General features: G+C 49.2%; 1 protein-coding gene and 1 long non-coding RNA gene across 5 annotated transcripts; one reads left to right on the top strand and one right to left on the bottom strand.

Annotated features, from left to right (window-relative positions):
* Positions 1-998: 998 nt before the first annotated feature.
* Positions 999-16,585, bottom strand: LOC109428470 (uncharacterized). Of its 4 annotated transcripts, none has more exons than XM_062844312.1 (4): positions 15,276-16,585; positions 4,865-8,968; positions 3,916-4,789; positions 999-3,810 (listed from the first exon to the last, which is right to left on the bottom strand). In XM_062844312.1, the coding sequence occupies exons 1-4, from the start codon at positions 15,566-15,568 to the stop codon at positions 3,373-3,375; spliced, it is 5,709 nt and encodes a 1,902-aa protein (XP_062700296.1). In that variant the 5' UTR covers positions 15,569-16,585; the 3' UTR covers positions 999-3,372. The 4 variants fall into 4 exon arrangements, with proteins under 4 accessions (XP_062700296.1, XP_062700297.1, XP_062700298.1 ...); XM_062844313.1 differs by having other exon boundaries at positions 3,916-4,786; XM_062844314.1 differs by having other exon boundaries at positions 3,673-3,810; positions 3,905-4,789.
* On the top strand, positions 8,975-15,268 carry LOC134284865 (uncharacterized). The gene is made up of 3 exons (XR_009995982.1): positions 8,975-10,850; positions 11,061-11,283; positions 11,350-15,268. It is a non-coding gene; the product is annotated as an uncharacterized LOC134284865 (long non-coding RNA).
* Positions 16,586-17,185: the final 600 nt, after the last annotated feature.

The following is a 17,185-nucleotide window of genomic DNA, read 5'->3' as shown; positions in this document are numbered from 1 at the left end:
ACAACCCTGACTTTCATTGAAGCCGAAGACAGGAAGACACGAGCTTTATGCGTGGTGCTGTAGACGTGATGGTGTGCGTGATGTTCGAGCGCATGAACGAACGGAACGAAGGGGACAGATAGATAATCAGAGATTTCAATGATTCAGTTTTGTGAGTGATGTTGTTGAGACTAGATGTGTGGTTGACTTCAATAAAAAAAAAATCAGAATGGAACATGAAAAAAAGTGTGTTTTTAATTAAAACGAAGAATTCCTACAAACGGTACAACCAAACAAAGTAATCATGAGTAATCATATGATAATCATGGGTAATCTGTGTAATCAGTAGTAATCTTGAGTAATCAATGATAATCTTGGTAATCAATAAGTAATCATAGTAATCACAGTAATCAATGAGTAATCAGAGTAACTTTTTCAGTAGTGACAGGTAATCAATTTAGTTGGGATCCCCTTGGCCGGGGAGTTAACTTTGCTCCAATCTTATGCAAGAATACCAAAAACACAAATGTCATTATTCCCGGCCACGCTTATCTTTATCGTAACTTAGGGGTAGGAAATGTTGATGTAGCAAGTTGATGAACAAAATAGGGTAGGTTTCCTTCGAAATCTTCAAAGAATGGTAAAAAGTGCTGATTTTTCGGTTGTTTTTTTTGTCAATAACTCGGAAACGAGTAGAGATATCGCAAATCTTAGCACAATTTTGGTCTAAATCAGGGTCCTACAATCATCGGTTTTAGTAGAATAAAAAATCATGTTTTTTTTGGTCCCATACCATTTTTGACAACTTTAGGCCTCTTGTTGAGGGACCACTTAGCCTTGAGATACGGACCTAAAATTTTGACACGATCATTTCTTAGTTAAATCGATCATTTTCCACCAACGAACATATAGAAAGAAACATCTAATCCGATTTTGAACGGACCTTCTAGCAGTTAGTTCATTCGGTGAGCAAAATACTTTAGTGATTATAGATTTTCGGATAATCAAACAACTTGCCATTTCATCTTTTCAAAAGTTTATTGATATATTTCAATCATAGATCATGTTTTATTCATATATATAATATATAAGTAACTATGCTTTCTATAAGTTAAGTTTAGGGTTTCTGAATCGTAGATTTTTCGTATTTATCCGACTTTATATCAAGTAGCTGTTGTTGTTGTTGTGTTGTTCTTGGCTATAATATGTATATTGTTCACCAATTCAATTGTCCATCATCAAAAAAAGTAGATAGATAGATAGCAAATCGTTTAGGCACTAAACCGTGTTGTGTGTGTTTGTCCTGTGTGTGTGTGTGTCGTGTATGTAATGTTGCTTCGTTTAAGAAATAAGTTAAGTAGGTATGCTTTCGCTTGTCTTCTAATGTCGAATCACGTTCCGTTTCCATATTATTTGCTAACGTGTGATTGGTTTCCGGTCGTCCCGCCAATAGCTTTGTCGGGGCAATTTGATTTTTCTTCCAGTACTGTACAATGAACTTTGTCCATCTCGCATCAATATTTTTCGAAGGAAATCTACGCAAAGACTAACGCAGAACTCTGAGATAAGACGACCTGGTTGACGACTTGTGGTTTACGTACTGTACGAACCTAGAAGTGAGCAATCGTGTTCTCAACGTTTCTCTGCTGGCGAGTCTTCACGCGCGCACGCACTATGTCTTCTGATGGCACTTGAAGTTGTATTTGTTTGTTTTAAGGTTAGGGTTTTTTTCGTTTGTGTGTGAACATAAGGAGTTCACACGTTGACTTGCGTTGTTCTGGTATGCTTCGTTTCTTGTTTCTCTAGTTTATTAGATTATGCTCGTAAAATTAAAGTTCTTTTCATCTTTGGATTTTCCATAAATTTGTTTTTATTAAGTTAAAAAAGTGAAAAAGTCGTTCTCTTTGCCCTATGAATTGCACTCAAAAAATGTTCTCCCGTCGTTCGGGTGAGGCGCCAGCGATTTCGGCAATCGGGCGCCAAACGCACCCAGAGCGACGGGCTACCGCGGTTTTCGTCTTTCGCAACTTTGGTTATCTGCTGTATATTGTTTCGGTTAAGTCTTTTCACACGCGAATCAATTATTTAAAAAGAAAACTGAAAACATAAAATTAAATTAAAAAAAAAAACGCTAAAAATGGGATTTAAGTATCTCTGTATGTACAACTACTACTCTCGTTTTTTTTATAGGAGGGGAAGATAGGGACAAACAAACGTTGCTGGAGAATCGCTGCACGAAGGCTCAGAGCCTTTTCATTTTGTGGGGAAATTTGGAAATATCCTTACTCGCTAGGTTTGTCTATATAAAGAGGAATGATTAAAAATCCTGTTTTCTACAAGAGGCACATCCGTTTCGTCCACGTGTCGCTAAATTATAAACTAGTATGCACGCACACACTTTGTGTATTTTGTATAAAATAATTGTAATGGTGGTAAGAGCGATGGGAAACCTATGAAGTTGTTTATTAAAAATTAAGCAGTTTGGTTTGTTTGTAAAAATAATCTATTCGTACTACGAGCTAAAATTTAAGTCATATCAAGCATTTGTTTTGCGTAAAAAAGAGAATGTATAAAAATAATAAAACAGTCTTTTAAAAAAACATTGACTTCTACGATCGGATTGAGGTAAACATAAAACAGCTAAAACAAACTCCTCTAGAGAGAACATCTAACTAAGCTAATGAAACAAGCATGGTGTTTTCGTTCAGTGCAACAAACGTGCTCAACGAAGGCCCAACGTTAAAAAGATGGTCGCTCAGTTTTGAACCGCTGGGAAACTCGAAGAGCACTTCTATACAACAAATTTTGATTCTCTGGCATGTACTGCTCTCGTTTTTACCGTAAAACACCGGTCATGAGCCTGTTTAAGTACACTTTCTGCTCTACTCGCCTACTAACTGTTATAAGCCACTTCGGTTCATGCGTAAAAGGCTGCTTCCTAATTATAAATTACATCGCTTGCAAACGACAATCCGCATTTGATCGGCTCTTTCTCTCTCTCTGTTATCTAATAGTTGTTGAAATAAATACCTACCAAACTACACAACCCTTACTCGCTACAGTTGTTTCTTTTGATTTTCGATGTCGTTTAAGGCATTATATACTTTACGTTTGAATTAGAATTACAGTTTGTGGAATTTGGCGATCCAACTGGCGCGTACCGCTGTAACTAAACCAAATTCGGCACACGCCTACTATTCGAGGACTCAATCGTCAAGGCTATTCGAGCCGCCGATGTCGGCGGCTCGCTATAGAAATCTATTTACACGCGCAAGATCAATCGTTACAGGTGTGTATGTGTGTGTGTATGTGGAATGTGTGGGAAATCATGTCACAAAAAAAAATCCAAAATGACTAGAATCGCTGCTTTCGCCTTTCGCTCGGTAAATTTGCCTACTTTTCGACGCCGAGCAGTTTGGCCGCCTCCGAAGCGGATCCGAGCAGCATCCGGTTCAGGATGCCCTGATCGTTGATGCCGAGCAGGTTGCTGATCAGATCCGACTGGCTGAGGAGCGACTTGGTCCGGGCCGTGACCAGGGCTGCCGCCGGCGAATGATGATGATGATGATGCTCATGCTCGTCATCGCTCAGGTCCGAACTGTTGCCACCGGAGGCGTCGGCGTCGGCGGCGGCGTCGCTGACAATCTTTGACAGTACGCCGCTGAGGCGGCCGCACTTGTGCTTCCGCTGGTGACGCAGCATGCTGTGCTTGAGGGTGAACCGCCGCTGGCATACGTCGCACTTGAAAGGCCGCTCGCCCGAGTGCGTACGCATGTGGCGCCTCAGATCTTCCGTCGACCAGAAGCGACGCAGACAAAAGGCGCAAATTACCTGTAAAGATTGGAGAAAAGAGAAAATCCAGACGTCAGTATGGCCACGTTCATCCGTGAGGGCACTACCGCCGGCGTCGTCGTTTAAAACTGACCTGCGACCTACCTTCCGATTGGCGTAGTCGGGGTACTTTCCACCCCGGCCACCTTCGCCATTGTTACCGCTCTCGTCATCATCCGGCGAGGCAGACGGTGCTTCGCTTTCCGTCTCCAGGGTGACCTTGTTCATCAGGAGGGCAAAGTCGTGGGCGTGGGCCTGCTTGATGTGGTCCAGGCACGAAACCCGGTCGACGAACGAGCTGTCGCACAGGTGGCACTTGAACGGGAGATCTGAGTTGACCGGAGGAATGTTAGGGTCCTCAAGTGACATTTGGGGTTCCGAGAGTTGCTCTTCGGCGTCGGCAGCGGATGGTTCTTCTTTGATTTTCTGCGGACAGGGCTGCGTTGGGATTGGTTCAGGTTCTTCCGGTTCCGGTTCCTTGGCATGCTTCTTGGGTTCTTCTGTGGGTTGAGCAGGTTGCGGCTTGGGGCTGACTGGGCGGGAAGTTGGCGGTGTGGCTTTGGATTTGGCAATGGCTTCGGCGACGGCAACCGGAATGGGTTCCGGTTTCGGATCCAGCAGGTCATCGATCGGCACCGGAATCGACATAGCCGATTCAACGTCACCGTGCTTTCGCAACAGGTGCCGATCGCAGTTGGACTTTGTAGTGAACAGCAGCGTGCACTGAGAACATTTGAACGGTTTTTGGCCAGTGTGCGTCAGGATGTGGCGCCGCAGCGAACTGGACCACGGGAACATCCGCTGACAGTACGGGCAGCTGACCCGATTCGGAGCCAAACTGTAGGCGGATTTCTTCTTCTGCTGGATCGAAGATGGATTGGGATCGTCCGTGCCGGAGTTGTTGCTCTCCGAAGCCGACCCAGACGCCACCAAGCCCTCCTCATCGCTCTGGTCCTGCGACAGCGGAACCTCAGGTCTGCTGTAAGAAAAACCTTTCATTAATAATATTCCAAAGATCTTAGATGCTAACTACTCATGAAAAGTCGAAATTTACCTAAAATAGTTCTCGAACGCGACGTTCGTTGCATTGTCCACCAGTTTGGAAACCGGCACCAGATCGCCTTCCTCTTTGCCACTGTCCGTATCCTTCGCCGCTTCTTTCTCCTTCTCCTTCTCCCGCTCTAGCTCCTTGCGCTGGCGCATCGCTTGCTCCAAAATTCCCTCGGCCACGGCCTTGGCCGCTTGCTGTCTCTGCTCCTTACTCTCCTCCAGCTTCTGCTTCAGAATCTGATGCTGAAACACCGGACTTTCCTTCTTGATCGGCCTCTCGTCTTCCGATTCGTTCCCCTTGCTCAAGTCCTCCGGTTGGAACTCCTCGTCAATAACCAGCTCTCGTTCATCTTCCTCTTCCTCATCGTCGGCTCCGTGTCCGTTGTTGTTGTTGTTGCTAGTGCTGCTGTTATGGTTGGCACTTGGTCTTTCCAGTTGCTGCTGTAGAGCTTGCTGATGCTGCTGCTGTTGCAAGAACTGCTGCCACTTCTGCATGTCCATTGGCATTCGCCGCTGATGCTCCTCTTGCTGCTGTTGCTCCATCATTGACGGCGGCGCGTTTGGACGCTGTCCTTGAGCAATTATGTTCTGAAGCATGCTGCTCATCCCGCTGCCTTCGCCGGTGCGCCCTGCCTTGCCCGACTGTTGCGCCAAGATGGCGTATTTGACCTGCTCGGAGATGCTGCCGAAAGGAGAGGCAGCAGCAGCGGCGGCGGCCGATGCAGTCGGTGCCATAGATGGATGGTGATGGCCACCGGTCATCCCCGCGTGATGGCTTGCTCCGCGACCTCGCATCATGTGGTGGCCGCCGCGCTGCCGCTGCGACCAGTACTGCGGATGCTGCTGCTTGATGTGCCGCTCCATGTTCGAACGCAGTGTGAACCGGGCTGAACAGTGCTCGCAGGCGAAGGGCCGCTCGGTACGGTAGCGGCGTTGCTTCTGCTTTGGCATCAGGACTCCGTTCTTGATGACCATTTTGACGGGTCCGTTTCCGAGGGGAATCGTTGGCATTGATGGGGGCGGTGGTGGTGGCGGTGCTTGCGGCGGTTGAGCCTTGAGAAGGTGATTTGGCAACCCTGGTGGCGATGGTTGAGCATGCTTGGACGGTGGGATCGGAGACGCAGCGTGATTGGAGTGCACAGACAGTGGCGAATGCTGGGACTGCGAAAGATCCTGTTGTTTGGGCGATTCAGATGGCGAAAGGAATGGGTTTCCGATGAGACTCCCGCCGGACATCTGGGGTAGCATGGCGGGGAAGTCTTTGGGGAAGAAGTTTTTCATGTCCCCGAGGGCACCCGGTGCGCACAGGAGCGGATTGTTTAGGAACAGTGGAAGCGGGAAAGGCATCGCTGGGAAACCGCAGCGACTGTACAGTTGACTGAGTTGGAAGTAACGAGTGGGATCGGTGAGTGCTTCGCTGAACAGCTTCTGTTGCATCAGTTGCAGCTGCTGTTGATTCTTCTCCAGCTGAGACAGATCCAGCTTGGGTATTTTGCTGGCCGGCTGTTGCTGTTCTTCCTCATCCTCGTCTTCGGCATCATCGTCCCTGCGAGCATCTTCGTCTTCGTCATCCCCGTCATCTTCTTCATCCTCCGGCTCTGATTGTGGATGATCGGAATCGGCATCGGGTTCCTGTCGGGTGACGACAGGTTTAGGTTCTGGCTTTTTGCTGAGATCCAGTATATCGCAACGTCTCGGCGAATAAGGCGGCCTCGACACTACCTTGTCAAAGTCCTGCTCTTGAGGTGGAGTCAGCTGGTTGAGCTTCTCCAAACTCTTGACCTGAATCTTGGCCGGCGTCGTCGGCATCGGGTTGTTATCGATTTTGGTGACTAGGTTCATCGGACTTGGCATGAGCATATCCTGGAGATGCGAGACCGGAGTGCTCCGATCCGAAGGATGGTCCACATCGAGATCCCGATCGAAGTCGCCCGGCGGAGTGTTGAACATTTGCATCTTCTTGAGCGGATCCTCGCAGGACGAGTCCTCCGAGGGGTGGTAGATGATGGCGCGCTTGACTTCATCTCGGCTGGCCCGTCCGTGGCGGTTCCGCAGGTGGCGCTCGCAGTTGGCCTTGGTTGTGAAGGCGTAGTTGCAGAGGGCGCACTCGTACGGTCGATCGCCGTTGTGGGTGCGCATGTGACGGATCAGGGTGGCTTTGTCGTTGATCATGTACGGGCACATGTTACAGCGGTACGGTCCAGGGCCGGCGGCTGACACGTGAATGCGATTGTGTCCCTTGAGGGCACGAAGGTTCGGGAAAACGGCCGTGCACAGCCGGCACGGGAACTCGCCGCGGAGTTTCATCTTACGGAACTCGGCGGTGAAGGCATCCTGAGCTTCCTCTTCGTCCTTGAGCGGCGGGTATGGGTCTTTGTCCAGCTGGCGGAAGAAACTTCCCGAGGAGGTCACATTGATGATCGACTGAATGTCGGCGAGATCTTTGGTGTCCTGTTGAGCGGGAAAGTTGGCTCCGCTGTGGTGGTAGTAGGTTGTCGGTTCTTGTTTGATCTCCCGGGACATGACGGGGGATGTGAAGGATTTGTCCAACGATGAAGGCGTAGTTGGTGCTTCCGATACGTTCGACGACATGTTAGTGGACATGGACTTGTTCTGGAGGTCCAGATTGGCAAAGAAGTCGTCCCGCTTGACGTCTTCTTCTGATGATCCTTCGCTGATCTTCCATTTGCGTTTCTCGCCACCGGTGTTGTTGTCCGACACGCCACATTCCTTCATGTGCATGTCGAGAGTCTTCGAGCAGGGAAACGCCCGATAGCATTTGTCGCATTCGAACTTCTGACTGGTGACCGGAGTTCGGATGCTCTGCTCGCAGACATTTTTGGCGATGATTGGGAATTTCTCACTCGAGAAGTCCACGAACGTCAAGTCCTTGAAGCCAGGCATGATGTTCTGGTAGTTGTTGTTTCCGCACCGATGGGCATTCAAGGCCTTGTAGCTTTTGAACACCACTTCGCAGTGTCTGCATTTGGCCGGAATCTGCGGATGCTCCCGGTCCATGTGGTTCTCCAAACTGACCATGCTGGAGAAATCGTTCCGGATGCAAACCGGGCAGCAGAACTTCTGGACGCCTTCGGTGACGGCGCCGTCCAGGATGTTGTTGTTGATCGTCCGGATCTTGCGCTTGTAGTGCACGTTCTCATCGGAGTTCTTCCGCTTGCCCTCGCCATCGTAGTTGCTGCTGTAGATGTTGTTATTATTGTTTGCTAGGCCACTGCTTCCTCCGCTACTCCCTCCGCTATCCGTCGACCCGTCGCTTTCGTAACTCTCCCGTTCCGATTGCTTGTGAGTTCGCATATGTCGGTGCATGTTACCGTTGGTGGTGAAGGTCAGGTTGCAGTACTTGCAGTTGAACGGACGCTCTCCGGTGTGGACGAGGACGTGCCGATCCAGCGAGGACGCCGAAGAGAGCACCTTGGAGCAGATCTTGCACACAAACTGACCCTCGCCGTTGTCTCCGGTGACGCCGGCTTTGTTGTTGTTGTGCGACCGGATGTGCTCCGTGAAGTCATGCTTAGTCATGGTGATGGTGTCACAGATGGGGCACACGTACTGCTTGGTCACGTGGTCGCCCTCTGCCGTTGCCGTCGGTTCGTGGTTGTTGTTTTCCACGTTGGCCGCCACTGCAGCAGCCGCCGCCGCTGCCGCCAGGTGCTGCTGTAAGAGCGTGGTGCCGCTGCCATAGTTGTTGTTGTTCAAGCTGTGCACCTTCCGCCGCAGCATGGTTTCCATCAGGGCGTGCAGGTTTTCGCTGCGGGCGCTGTGGCGGGCTTGCTGCAGCATCGCCGAGTGACGCGATTGCTGCTGTCGGGGATCCTCATCCGAGTCGACAGCGTCGGAATTGTCCGCACTGGTTCGGCTCGGATGACTGTTGTTGTTGTTGTGGTGGTGGTGGTGGTGGTGGTGGTGGTGCTGGTTGTTGAGGGCTTTGCTGAGCAGATGATGGTTGTTGTTCAGCGAGGAGTTGTTGGCATCGCTGACACTGCTGCTGCTGTTGACCGTCCGATTGCCGGAGGAGCTGATGTCCATCGGTTCCTGCGAGGAGTCCGAGTGGGATGACAACCGGCGAAGATCCATGGCGGGTTGTGATCTGGAAGGAGGTTGATGAGAAGAAAATGAAGGTCGATTAGAGGATGATTATTTGGAATGCCGGGCGGTAGCTGGTAGAGATAAGAGTTTAATTGGGCTCGTAAAAGTTTAAACGCGACCTGGCTCAATTCGGAATGGGGGTCGATTGCGGTAGATAAGCCGTTTGGGTGCGTTCGATGCTAGGTCCGGCTTTCGCGACTAGGACACACATAGTTTAGAAGAGAAGTTATGAGACAGCCTCAAGAAGCTTTACAAAGTCAAAATAACGGCTTTAAGTTGTTGCAGCTTTTGACTTATTTCAAGTCTAAAACCCAAGCTCAAAGGTTTATCATTTTTTCTAATACACCATGATGAGAAACGCCATTTGTTTGTAGTCAGTTCATACACAATCACACCTCGCCAAGTACAAAAGTAATCCCATCAATCAATAAATGAACGAATCGCAAAAGAGCGCGACATCCGTCAGTTCGCTGTGGCACGGAGAAACCATTATCATTCTCACCCGTTTGTGATTATCATCACCGTCATCATCATCACATCACATCACAGCAGGCACAGCCATCAATCGCAAGAGGACGGCAGTCGAGAGCAAGAAAACGAAGTAGGCCGCACTCTTGGGCACGTCTTCAATCTTCTCCCGTCGTCGCCATCATCGTCGAGGTGTGATCAATCACTTATCAGTCACATAATTTCGCTTTAACCCAGGTGAGCTTAGGACTGGCCTCTCGTTCCAAAAACTCTGATAAGAGAGCAAACCCGTCCCGGCGCTGTCTGTCTGCGCTGGGTCATCTTTGTTCCGCACGTCATCCGGAAGAGTAGTTTTGCAATCTGCGCTCGCGAGCACACGCGTCATCACAGCAAGCGCAGAGATCAAAGGAACCGTAGCGGCCACGTCAGTCAGTCCGGATAGAGGAACAAGCGGTAAAAAAAATCTAGATCACCTTCCAGTTCGGAGGAAAAGAGCGCATCCACGCCTTTATTTGAATGCCCCGAAAGATAAGCAGCCGTCGGCTCGGGCGGACGGGAGATAGATGGCACTGATTCATCATCTGGCTACAATGCGCGGTCGGTAACGCAGCAGGCGGGCGTCGTCAATCAGCGCGGAGTCCGGAGTAAACATTCGATCTGTCACAACGCTCGCTAAAAAATAAAAAATCCCCCATCATTGCAAGGTGGGAATCGAACGGGAAGATAAGGAACAGCCAGGGAGACCGGAGTCCAACCAAACCGGAGAAGTCATCGTTGCTCGTCACCGTGTGATTGATCGGTTCGGGGTGACCAACATCCGGAGCAGTTCGAGGAAGAGGCATCGTAAAAGCCAAATTGCCGCCGACGCATCGCGCATGCTTGATCGAGAAGATCCAGACCAGAAGAAGACTCTCTTCCCAGAAGAGAGATTTACACGCCACTCGAAGGGGCGTCATCACGCGTGTGATTTATGGTTCCTCTAGTCCTCTGTCCCCGCAAGTCCCCTGTCACCAGCAGTGGAAGGCGTTAATTTTAATCGACGCCCCATCGCGGCTTGAATTCTTAATCAGGGGCTCGTCCGCACGGAGACACCGGAAGCTGCGCGGTCTGTCGCTTGCGTTTTTTATTGAAGACCACAAATTGCATAATCGGACATGTGCGAGCGGCGTGACAGGAGCGGAGGCAGAGGCGTTTAGGCGGGCAATTGGCGGCGGTCGCCATTAAGCAAATTACACGTAAAGAGGCGACGCTGCGCTGCGCGTCTCGCGGGCGGCTGGGAAACTCTTTGTTTGCTCTCGTCGTCTTTCTCTGATTTGTGCGGATCGTAGTAGTCGTTGAAGTTGAACGAATCGCATGGAGACCAAAAGTGAAGTTCAAGGTTGAAAACGGTGACACCGCGCCGCCGGCCCCCAAAGGTAAAGAGAAGAAAAATTGCCAACGCGAGGACAATGGCCGAAAACGTCTTCTTCTGACGGCGGCAGCGATTACGTTGAGATTTTCTCGCATTTGGCGCGATGAATTCAGTAACAAATTTTGAAAACGACGTACAATCAATGGTGAAGCATTGATTATACGTCGTTTTCAAAATTTGTTACTGAATTTATGTTATTTTATTTGAATTTCAGGGGGATGAGAGGTAAAACACTCTCTCTGGTGGAAGGAGAGAAGTCGACGGCGTTCATTGGACATGCGAGAGAATATCTGCCAGTGGAATCCTGCGTGTTACAATTAACTCAATTTGTCTGTTTCCATTACTGCGTGTACTTTGATTAGTTTGTGTCTATTCCTTTGTTGATACTCAGAGTAATGTTTTTGTTTTGATTGAGCAACACCACTGACTGCTGTGATGTACAATTCATTTGATACGTTTATTTCGTGATTAATCTTATTTGTTGTTAAATTTTTTCATTTCAGGTTCATTTTCCTCCCGTTGCAAGAAAAGCGGCACAACATAAAAGCATAAAAAAGTCGAGCATCAGCAGTGGAAGAAGATGGCGAGGAGGTGATGTGCGTTTTTGGACAGGGGAAGACATCTTGGAAAAAGATAAAGTAAACAGTGATCAAAGCAACGATAAGACTCCGCCAATCAATGCGAATCGTTTCTATGACGTAGGAGTGTGTCACACCGAAGGTTGTCTCCAGGTCGTGAGAGTGACAAGTGCCAGAAAGTTCTCCGGAAAGTGTAAGTATATAAGTACAGTGAAAAAGGGGTTTTGGATCGCCTCCATTGACTTACTGTGGGGGCTCAGCCAATAGAGTTCCTCGAGCTTGAAGATAACCACCAAAAAGGACGAAGTCAGAAGTGTACAAAGGGGCGTTATTCCCTGCGTAGCATACTGCAGGACCACTGGGATCAGCTACGGTGAGTATTTGGTTCAGTGTTAAACACCAGTGTCGTTAGGGGGGATCCGACAAAGGAATTTACCTTGTACCCTAGCTAATTGCAAAGGACCGCTGCTTCGGCGACGAATTAACTCGCTGAAGAGGAGTAGGACGTGAAAAAGAAGAACGAGAAGTCAGTGGAATAAGCAGAAGAAGGAAAAGAAAACTCCGTATATCCCGTGTGAGTTGATGACAACTCTAAACCGTAGCTTGCGCGCCATCGCCTTGGCATCCAAGTCCGATGTAGCGAGAAGAAGTTTTCCATCAATCAACGGTTCTACATCCAAAAGTTGTCGGAGCGTTCTGGGTAAATCGAAGCGATGTCGTCGAACGTTCCTTTGAACCCTGGTCAAGAAACCGCCGAACGATTACCAATATTCAAGTCAAAGCTCCACAAAGTATCACAATGACAACCTCGACATCTCACTGATGCTTAGCTAGGGGAAGCACACACAAGGGGAATGTCATTAACCCACAAACAGATAGTTATTTGACCTTCGAATGCACTACAACAGACGAGGAGGAGAAATGAAATCATCACTGTAAGCCTCAGCAATGAACAACAAGGATGCAGAACAAGTCATCCTAACCTCCTAACCGAGAACTTTTTAGCGTTCTGCAGCAGCTAGTTTTCGCGCAATCAGCAAACGATCCGTGTTTGTACGATCGAAGACGAGACAATCTGATTTGAGTGATATGGTCATCGCTTGATGACGACTCTAAGTCGCAACTTGCACGCCATCTACTGGGCATCCAAGCCCGATGCAGCGAGAAGCAGTTTTCCATCAATCAACGATTTTACATCCAGAAGTTCCAACAGCGTTCTGGGTTAACCGAAGCGAAGTCTTCGGGCATTCCTTTGGACCCAGGCCACCCGCATCAAAAGGAGAGCAAGAAACCGCCCAACGATTACCAGTATTCAAGTCAAAGCTCCGCAAAGCATCACAATGACAACCTCGACATGTCACTGATGCTAGGCTAGGGGAAGGACACCCAAGGGGAATGTCACTAACCCACGAACAGATAGTTGTTTGACCTTCGAGTGCACTACAACAGACGTGGAGGAGAAATGAAATCGTCTCTCTAAGCCACAGCAATGAAGATTCTGGACAACATCAGCCTTAGTTCCTCGACGATGGAGAAGACACTTCAACTAACAAGGATGTAGAACAAATTATCCTAACCTCCTTACCGAGAACTTTTTAGCGTTCTGCAGCAGCTTGTTTTCGCGCAATCAGCAAACGATCCGTGTTTGTACGATCGAAGACGAGACAATCTGATTTGAATGATACGGTCATCGCTTGATGACGACTCTAAGTCGCAACTTGCACGCCATCTATATCAATCATCGATTCTACATCCAGAAGCTCCGCCAGCGTTATGGGTTAACCGAAGCGAAGTCTTCGGACATTCCTTTGGACCCAGGCCACCAGCATCAAAAGGAGAGCAAGAAACCGCCCAACGATTACCATTATTCAAGTCAAAGCTCCGCAAAGCATCACAATGACAACCTCTACATGTCACTGATGCTTGGCTAGGGGATGGACACCCAAGGGGAATGTCACTAACCCACAAAGAGATAGTTATTTGACCTTCAAGGGCACTACAACAGACGTGGAGGAGAAATGAAATCGTCGCTGTAAGCCTCAGCAATGAACAACGTTCTGGACAACGTCAGCCTGAGTTCCTCGACGATGGAGAAGACACTTCAACTAACAAGGATGTAGAACAAGTCATCCTAACCTCCTAACCGAGAACTTTTTAACGTCCTGCAGCAGCTAGTTTTCACGCAATCAGCAAACGATCCGTGTTTGTACGATCGAAGACGAGACAATCTGATTTGAGTGATATGGTCATTGCTTGAAGACAACTTTAAACCGCAGCTTGCACGCCATCTCCTGGATCCAAATCCGACGCAGCAAGAAGCAGTTTTCCATCAATAATCGGATCTACATCCAGAACCTGTTGGGGCGTTCTGGGTTAACCGAAGCGAAGTCGTCGAACATTCCTCTGTATCCTGACCACCCGCATCAGAAGGAGGAGAGCAAGAAACTGCCGATCGATTACCTGTATTCAAGCCAAAGCCCGACAAATCATCACAATAACAACCTCGACATCTCACTGATGCTTGGCTAGGGGAAGGACATCCAAGGGGAATGTCACTAACCGACAAACAGATAGATATTTGACCTTCGAGTGCACTTAAGTAGACGAGGAGATGAAATGAAATCGTCGCTGTAAGCCTCAGCAATGAACAACGTTTTGGACAACGTCAGCCCAAGTTCCCCGGCGATGCAGAAGACACTTCACTAACAAGGATGTAGGACAAGTCAACCTAACCTCCTAACCGAGAACTTTCTGGCTGTGTCATGCATCAGATAACCTTGAGCGTGAGACTAGGTCTCTGCCTTCCTCTTAGTTACGTAGGACGCTTCCAGCATAACCCGACACCTGGAAGCTCCTGGACATCGTTTAGGAGAAATATATACTTTGAATGGTCATACGCGATGGGACTGGCTTTCAAGAGAACTGAAGGAAGTGAACCGTGCGATCGCTTCATTCAGAAGCTGATTGGTCAACAGATCTGGAGAAGCGGAAATCAGCGGCAGGCTACCTATACGCGTTTTTATAGGTGTCCTGTTTCCTGCTTTGTAGTCGTAAACAAGCCACAGTATCTACACCTTCCAATGAAGTCAAATGTGTTACACTGAGAACGGCGGTATCCGAGGACATATGGTTTGCTGGAAACTTAGGAGACTTGGGATGCAAGAAGTCACAAGAATGTTCCTGCATGAAGACAACACAGGTTTTACAGCACTCACTGAGAATCCCTATTCTAAACGAGTCAAAGAATTGACGTTTACCACCACTTGGTAGCGGCTGGAAGAATCAAGTTCGATCCAATACCAGCAATCCATCAAGTCTTATGAAGGTGAGATCGTTTTATATAACCATCAAACAAGTATTCACTACACAGGCACATTTACGGTCAAAGCTCCAATCGACAGAGAAAGAAGATAAAACATTGATTTTAGAAGATGACCATTTCCGTTCCCTAGGGGTCGTTACGCCCCTCCATCCTCCCAATCTGGGAAAGAACAGCCAACGCAGATTCGTTCTGGGGACGACGCCAGCGAAACAGCGAAGCGAAGGAGCCAGCAACGACGCGAATGGAAAATGATTGAAGTGGCATAGAAAATTAATAGCAGTCACGCAATCGAAAATTTCGTTCTATCGTCCGGTGCCGTCGCCTACTACGGACAGGGGGCGCAACGCCCCATCTTCCTAGCTAGGGCTAGGTGGATGGGGGGACGCACGGCAAAGTAGCAAGCAAATTAAACTAATCAGAAAACCATGCTCGCGGCGCGGCGCGGCACGGCAGATCCGCAGAAGATGCTATCTGACTGTTTGATTCGTCTTCGGCTATTTTCTTCGCAAACTTTTCTCACAGCGCTTACCTCGATGAGCTGGATCGGAGACGGCTTTGTTTGTCTGTCGTTGCTATGGTAGCGCCACCCTTTGGACGGCTACCAGCGGGAGTGCTGCGCCTACTGGATCTTCTCGACATTGGACGACGACGTGCAGATAACGCGCAGAATGTCATCCATAAAAAATGAAACGGAACCGCACAACACTCTTCTCTTCTCTTCGCACACACACACACGAGATACTGAACGAAACCGAGACGTACCGAACCGCACAGGTGAAACACGTTTGATCCTGACGGAGAGATCTCCGCGACTGACCTCATCTCTCGCTGTGAGCTCGTTTCGAACCCTCCGTCCGTCCGATCCGAGCAGAGAGCGCAGCCAGCAGCAGCTTGCCTTCCTCTCGAGCTGCCTCCTACTCTTCCGCTGTGTATGGGTGAGGCTCCAACCGCCTCGCCTGACTCACACACATACAGACCGCGGCGCGGCTCGAGCCAGCAGGAAAGGAAGCAGAAAACTGGGAAAAAGATACACCTGCTACCGTCCGTCTCCGTCTGCCCGTCCGTCCGTTCGCCCGTGTTACCTCATCCCGGCGCTCGGAGCCTAGCTGCCTGCCTGCCTGCCTGAACTGAGACTGCTTCTGCTTCAAAGGGGGAGAGGTACCAACAACGCGCGCTCAACGGCTACATAACGCAAAAACACCTTTCCGCTGCTGGTGCCAGCCTGTGCTCCAACCCTGCACATGACCTCGGATGTATCTCCCGCACGGCGTCCCCTGCGCACTTCCCAGGAAGAAGACAGCGGAAAGAGAAAACGACGTCCCCTCTGCTGGCGTTCTTTCTCTGCGGTGGCGAGGGAGTCGTGTCGGATGGATCGTCGATCCAAGCTGGCTGTGGGAGCCACGCACACTACGTTCTACACGTCGCAAGCGACGATCAACCAACCGTCAGTCGACAGACCAGGACCAGGAACAGCTCCGACTCGGAGGCGCAATAAATCTCTCCCTCCGCATATCGCACGGTTCTGTTGTTCCGTTCCGTTGTCCTCCCGTACGAGGGTGGCACAAAGAAGGGGGCGAATTCTGTTCGTTTTTTTCGCCAGAGCAAGGACACCTCGCAGGGGGAAGAAAATCTATTGATCCGTTGCCATGGCGATCGCTCGGGTCACCACATAAAATCGCCCTCCACAACGGGGCCTACGCCGAGAGAGAGACAGGAACAGAGTAGGCGGCTGTGGCTGCTGGCTTTGTCCCGTGCGGCGGACAGGTAGATTTTTCTCTCAGGCATAGGGGTGAATTGGGCAACCGTCAAAGGCGGGAGGGGGGACAGCGGCAGGTGAGAGGGCGCGGAAGAAGTCCTGAAAATGTACATAGACTGGCATTCCAGAAAGCAGCCATCCGTGAAGAGGATGTGAATAGGGTAGGGAGAGGACAGGACGGGACGGTAACGAGTCGCGAGGGTGCTGTTGGAAAACAGAAAACTACCATCGGTAATCGGATTAGTTGGGAGGTAGGAGGGAGCGAGCGTGGGGTAGATCACGTGAAACGTCGACGGGTATAATAATAGATGCTGGCGGGTTTTGTTTGCGTAGTTTTTTCTGCTTTTGGAAAATGCTTTCGGTGGCGGAAATCTGAATGATTTCTGCGGGAGAATGGGCGTGCCGCTGTAACTAAATGAAATAGTCATTTCTTCCAAAATCAAACATCTGTCACCAATGGAATAATGAACGTGTTCACTCGATAAACTTTTGAAAAACGTTTAACTTGTTGAAAATCGATTGTTTATGCATCTTTTGAACAGAGACTTAAACTTGAAACGTCAAAAAACGCAGTAGGCAAGGCAAAGTTTGCCGGGAACAGCTACACGGAAAAACGAAAGTACCCAAAAGTGAGTTCATTCCACCCAACTTCGAGGTTGCGTGCGGGAAGCCAATTTTGAGTT

Source organism: Aedes albopictus, chromosome 1 (assembly GCF_035046485.1).
Source record: "Aedes albopictus strain Foshan chromosome 1, AalbF5, whole genome shotgun sequence".
Taxonomy (NCBI): domain Eukaryota; kingdom Metazoa; phylum Arthropoda; class Insecta; order Diptera; family Culicidae; genus Aedes; species Aedes albopictus.
This window is presented reverse-complemented; position numbering and strand designations above follow the sequence as displayed.